We start from the raw sequence: 6,550 nt of genomic DNA on the forward strand, positions 1-6,550 counted from the left end.
TGAAAAAAATATGTGCGACCAAATCATATTTTGCGCCAGTAACTGAAAAAGTTGGTAGCGCAAGTGCCACCAGTGGAAAAGGTTAGTGTAGTTCCCTGCCATAGACCACCACACATAAACACTAGGGCTGTTTATCGGCAACAATTTCCCGATATAATACTTATCCATGATGCGATGCACATCACAATACAAGACTTTAGTAACATTATTATTATTATTATTATCTGTTTATTATACATTGAATAAGCAGTGTTGTAACAGTTATATTTTTGTCATTCAATTATTAGCTTTTGGGGTAAATCGTAGAAATACTTAAAGTATTAGTACTAAAATAATTAAAAGTTAGTATTTAACTTTAGCGGTTTTACAAAGATAGTGCCTTTCTAGGCTTTATATTTGTCTCTCATTTAATTATTCTATATCTATGAATATATGTATAAACATGCAGTCAGATTTAATACTATTTAATAGAAATCAGATTATTAATGTGCGACCTTAAAATATATTTGGGAGCATTTGTGCGACTGCCCATTTTGTTGTGGTGCGACTTGATTTAGCTTGTGTATGCTATGTGCAGTTCCAGGTTTAGTGTTCTCTCCAACGTTATAACCAATCAAAATTCACCATTAAGTTCTTGCGTTTAATGAAGACCGCAGATAGGCTAAAATTATTGTCAGTCATTCCTTGTTGCCGTGCTACGTTGGTATGTGAAGCGTGAAAATGTGAAAAGACGAACCGCGAGCATGACGAGAACGAGGCCGATTACAGCCAATGTTACTACTGTAATTAATGGCGACGATCTGGATTCAAAAGCGACTCCGCCACCGGAAAATAGGACTGAGAGAGTGGCTTAAAGATTTCGAGTGTCTCCACTATGAAAATAGCTCGATGTAACTTACTGTGTTTACTGTAAATCCTGTAAAACGGCGTTGGTGGCGGAATCAAAACATTTTAAGCACCAGACCTTGCTTAAACATGGCGAAAGTGCCAAAATCACAAGACGTGACGTTACAGTGTGTTCATTATTGATGGAGACACCAACCTGCCTGTCAAAGAGTGTTTGAGTGTATGTGCGCATGCGCTGCTAAATGGACATCCGACAAACATCGAAGAAAATAGAAGACCAAATTTTAAATGCTGGCCATAGGATGTGTAAAGCCTGGTGGTGGTGTTTTATTTTTAATAAAATAAATCGATTAACATATACATTGTAGTTGTGGTGCTTTTTAATTTTTGGAATTTATGCACCTACATTTTTGCTGGTGCTCCTAACTCTTTAAAGTTGGGAGCACCAGTGCTACAAAATAAAAAAGTTAATTTTGAGGCCTGCACAGTGTGGACAGTCACTCATTCAAATCAGATGTGCAAAAAAATCGGATTTAAACAGACAGTGTGAACATAGTCTCTCACACATCACCAGAGTGGTACTAATTAAAACCAATTAATCAGATTCTTTTCATCCAAAATGGCTTAAAGCACTCTTTTTAGCAATGCTGACATCGCGGACACGCACATCAAATTTATGGGTTAAAGAATCTTTTATCAGCCCGCGCTGTACTTTTAAATGTGTGTCATGCAATATCCACTTCTCGCCGCAAGGTTGTTGTGTGTTTTTACTATTGTCCAACCACCGGAAGTGTTTGATATTTTGAGCTTTCAACTTGGAGGTGTTTTTAGTTCACAGCAATTGTTTGAAAATTTGTGTCACTTTTAACCGTTCAGTGTGCTTCCACTAAACTCTGGACTCTAATGAAACGTAGGTGGACAAAAAGAAATATCTTTTATCTTGGTACTAAAAACATTGTACTCTAAATTTATGGAGAAGAGGGTATTTTAATAAACAGCAGATATTTGGGAGTCACGTATCTATTAATGACTACAGTGAAAATCCTGTCAGAACATCAGAAATCCAGGCATCGTTCTAAAAACCATGGGTCTGATGCCCATTCCAACTAAAACAGTAAATGCTCATATAATTTAAAAGAACTAACAAAATTATATATTCTGTTCAAATTTAATGCAAATATCTGATCAAATGAGAAAGTTACAAGCAAAACCATGTGAATAAGCAGCATTTCGGTCACACACATTCAATAGACATCATAACTTTTTCCTCCGATTTCTAATATTAAAAATGTCATAACTTTCTCATTCCTCAACAGATTTTTACAATCCCATTTATCTTTGTAAATGGGAATGTCTGCTCTGTCTAGTCATGTGATGTATTTTGAGCTTTGGGGTTTTTGAAAATTTTGTCATCATACCTACTCTTTTACAGGGATTAAGTTGCATCCTGGTCAACAGCACAGTGGTGATAGATAATTAATAAACTCTGAAACCAGCAACTATTTAATTACCCATCCAGAATTTGTTCCACAAAATCTCCCAACCTAAAAAGTATTATGGTAGCTGGCTGTGGCCTAGAATATTAAAGACAAAACATTCCTTATTTGAATACGTTCACCTACAGACATGCACATAATTTGAACAGAAATCTCTCTCAACCACTGAATTAACGCAACCTCATTCTTCCTGCATGACTTGTTATTATGATCTATCTGCTATTTTTATTTGTTAACATGTGTGCACATGCGTAAGACAAACAGCTTTGCCCTTCACTGCTTTTGTAAGACGTAACTGTTAGGTCAACTAAAAAAAAACGCGCCTCGTGCCCTGATGGTTCACTCACACATTAATTCGATTTTTACAGTGTTAGAATAAAAGCATTTGTAATAAAACGATTCCTTTACGCAAGCCCTGAGTTAACAGCTGCGAGCGTGTAACCGGGCCAAAAGACCCAAACAGTGGCTGCAATTCGTACGCTCTTTAACCGGAGTCACCTGTTTATTGTCCATTACCGCAAACTAATACGCCTAACGTTAGTTCTTCGTCAGAAAAAGGCTAACGGATTTATAAAACAAGCATTTAAATGACTATAAGCAAGGCCATGTCTTAATATATAAAGCCATGTACATCATAAATGAAAGCTCAAATTTAGGCAGTCGTTGGCATATATGCCAATACGCCTTTAGAACCTCGATTAGACATAAAAACGGAAAATCAACCTTAAGTTCAATTCAAGGAGAATTGCTGCATGCCAACGGCCCTAACGTTTTTTAACGTTAACGTCACACGTTTTTAATGAGCGACCAATAAACCATCAAATTAAATACGTCTTCCACCAAATAAAAATGAACATTATATAACCTACCATAAAGCTAATATTTAATTTGGATCATGAATTAATCAAGAAGCTTTATTACGAGAAATGTAAATCCCCCTGAGGAAAAATATCACTGTACACTTTCAAAATACGCGTCATTGTTCTGGTTAAATTTCCCTGGCAACCATCGTTACCATTAACAAACTAAATACTAAACACTTACCGCGGGAAAGTGCACAAAGCTGAAGACATACTGGTAGGATGAAAAGCCATAGTGTAGACGTGACCATTTCGCGCTAGAGCTGAAAGCCGTTTGGTCTGTCTGTGGCCTCGTTCCTGATATCCCAACCGATACGTCCTTGTGGAATACACAGAAAATAACCTAATCGACCGGCTTTTATCTTATTTAGGCAGTCCCACAGTCAGTATCTCCAAGCAACCGAATGGGTCTCACAACAACAATCCATGTCCTAATTCAACGATAGCGTGAACCTGCAACGAATAACAGCGCCTCAACCGAACACAGGCGTTTTCCCCTTCAACTTGTCATTTACACACTGTTAACCCTTTCTTCACCATAGCTGCCTCTTCACCAAGCTTACATCAGACACATTGGCGCGTATTGTCTTTATTGTCTTATAAATTAATTCTTCAAGTTAATAAAACCATGTAGTTGTTCACATTGTTGATTATTGTAGGTTAAGAATTGTATGTACTACAGGAAAGACAAAACATATAACTGAATAAGCTTGCCACTTCATTTGGAAATGCGTTTCTTTTACCCTTAAAACAAATATAATTTTGAAATTCACATCACTGAGAGACATTTTCCCAGTTTTGATACAAGTTCAAGAATTGTCAATTTTATTTAATTATTGTAATCAATCAATAGTTTAATCGTTTTGTATATTTTTACTTTTCCATGAATTGATTTCTGTTTTATGATGGTTTTACTGTTTAAATTTACCAGAAAATATTGTGACAACTTACCCTTTGTACTTGACAACATGCCCCAGAACATTGATATTTATGCAGGCTAATTTAAACTTGTCTTAAACTTGTCTAAAAGGTGTCTAGATAATATTTCCTGGTATAAACAGTGTACAATGTTATATTGGTTTAACACAATGAAAATGAGTGAGACAAAAGATGTCTTTATTAAAAAAACATTATAAAGGGTGCGGTACAAATGTGATGGTGTTACTTATGACAAATATATTCTGAAGTGTAGGAATAAATTTACCAGTTCATAGAAAAATGCTAGACAATGATCAGAATTTTAAGGAGATTTTTTTTGTAAGATAATTAAAGCAATAATTAAATAATTTGCACATGGTTTACCTTAAATCATATTTAACTGAATGCAAAATTATTTGCTGGATGTAATAATAACAATAATATCTAACAATTCAAGTGGTAAAAGGAACCTTTACATGCATTACATAATTTTGGTTCCAATAAATCATATAAATCCCTTTGATTTATCTTCACTTTTTTCAAATGACAATGAAACAGAGAGCAGAATGCACACTTGTTGTATGAAGTTCTTTTTTACCCCATATAATTAACATTTCAGTTGAATGTCTTATCCATGACGAGTTGCTCTTATCATAGGAATTGTAATTCTAATGTAGGACTAATTAAAAAAAAATATTAATATTAGTATGTGGTAGAAGAAAACAGATCCAAGATTAAAAAAGTTACATCAGTCAGCTGGAGTGCCTATGTGCTCCACCAGATGGCACTCCATTAACAGTCAACATTGATATGGTGGCCCCACGTGGGTCCTACAGAGGGTATGCATTGACGTCACTTTTCCACGTGACCACGCCAGAGCACGCCCTGTTGAGTGGCAAACGTGGCTGGTTTTCATAGCGGCTGCTGCAAAAATGCCAGTAAAAACTGACAATCAGCTTAAACTTTAGTTGGACCTGATAGCAGAGGTGGACAATACTTAGGTACATTAGTTACATTTTCCAAGCATCTGTGCTTTAGGTTCTTTACTGGTAAGTGATCTAATATTAAGAAGGCCAAATTTTTATATTTGAGTTTCATTTGTTAATGTATTGTTTTCTAATTTTATAATAATAATATTTGTACAAGAGGAAGTGAATGGTGCGCTGTATTTGTTTGTTCGAGGAACAGACCCAGTCGAAATGTGTTGATACTCTGGTAAAATAAACTCTATACTCTATAGACCCCTTCACAGTTCACGTCACAGGCGGTTCCCACTGCGCATGTCGGGGTCAGAAAAGCCATTACAGCAGATTGAATTGCGTATTATTCGGTATCGTCAAAAACGCCTACTTACGTCGTGGGCTGTGAAAATCGCACCAGGTCTTCCGTTAAGTTTTCGCGAATCATGCTGAATCTCAAAAACAAAAAAATACATCTGCTGCTGCAAGCAATTAACGTGCAGACTGGGACAATGTAAAGATTAAAGAGGCTTGTGTTTGTAGTGCTCACTTCATTTCAGGTAAGTCATAATTTTCAGCCCTGTTAGATTAAATTATAAAGCCTGGATGGTATGAACAGTTTGACCCCATGCTGCGCGCACACCCGATAGTCATTCAATGTTTACAAACCTTGAAGGGGTCTATACATGTCAAGGCAGCTAACAGACGGGTAAGCCAATCTGTCTGTTTCCTGACCTGGGCCCTGGATTGTAAGACAATACCACAAGTAAGACTATTGGTCAGATTTCTAGAGAGTTCCTTCCCGGGACGGATGGAGGCCATCTCTCTTTGGCAGGTCAGGTCTCCCCGGAAATGTTTCCAATTGTCTATAAATCCTATGTTATACTGTGGGCACCACTTTGACATCCAGCCATTAAGTAACACTAATCTACTGTAAGAAGTACTGTATGCAAATAGCCCATCTTTGTTGATATTAGAAGCTGCTGGACCTTCGTTGGACAAAGATTAATTGCCAGTTTCTTTTAATTCTGTTTGTCTAGACATTATATTGCTCCAATTAAGAAAAAAGCCCAAATCATTTCCTGAGCCTTGGTTTTTGAAGCTATGATTGTGTTTATGTTGCGTAATATAACATGTGTTCATGTTTCCTGTGTAAAAAAATGCTGTATTTTTCACACAATTTACTTCTCTATATCATTGTTTTCATTATCCTAAAAATGGGCTGATTTCTTCCTTGTTCTATGAAGTCCCTCATTCAGAAATACATAAGTTTTGATTGTGTAGCTTGTTTAGTGTTTTGTGATTCGATAGCAGCTTAGCATAACAGGTGTGGACAAGGGCAGGCAGAGGCGACAAATCCAAACGCAGTGACTTTAATTCAAACATAAATAAGGTGATACAACACAATAACTGGTGGTATAAAACATAAATAACCATAATCCAAACCAGAACATCCACATACAATGACAAG

The 6,550-nt window shown here is 36.3% G+C and overlaps 1 protein-coding gene across 5 annotated transcripts in view; it reads right to left on the reverse strand.

Moving 5' to 3' along the window:
* vldlr (very low density lipoprotein receptor) overlaps nucleotides 1-3,724 on the reverse strand; it is a 156,081-nt gene extending 152,357 nt beyond the window's left edge. For 3 of the 5 annotated variants that reach the window (XM_055209127.2, XM_073874014.1, XM_055209125.2), the window contains exon 1: nucleotides 3,387-3,723. In XM_055209127.2, the coding sequence (XP_055065102.1) occupies nucleotides 3,387-3,453 (67 nt within the window). In that variant the 5' untranslated portion in view covers nucleotides 3,454-3,723. Of the gene's footprint in view, nucleotides 1-3,386 lie in introns of all 5 variants that reach the window. The other 2 variants (XM_055209124.2, XM_055209122.2) reach the window with 1 other exon arrangement.
* Between the last annotated feature and the right edge of the window lie 2,826 nt (nucleotides 3,725-6,550).

This window comes from Misgurnus anguillicaudatus, chromosome 12 (genome assembly GCF_027580225.2).
Source record: "Misgurnus anguillicaudatus chromosome 12, ASM2758022v2, whole genome shotgun sequence".
Taxonomy (NCBI): Eukaryota; Metazoa; Chordata; class Actinopteri; order Cypriniformes; family Cobitidae; genus Misgurnus; species Misgurnus anguillicaudatus.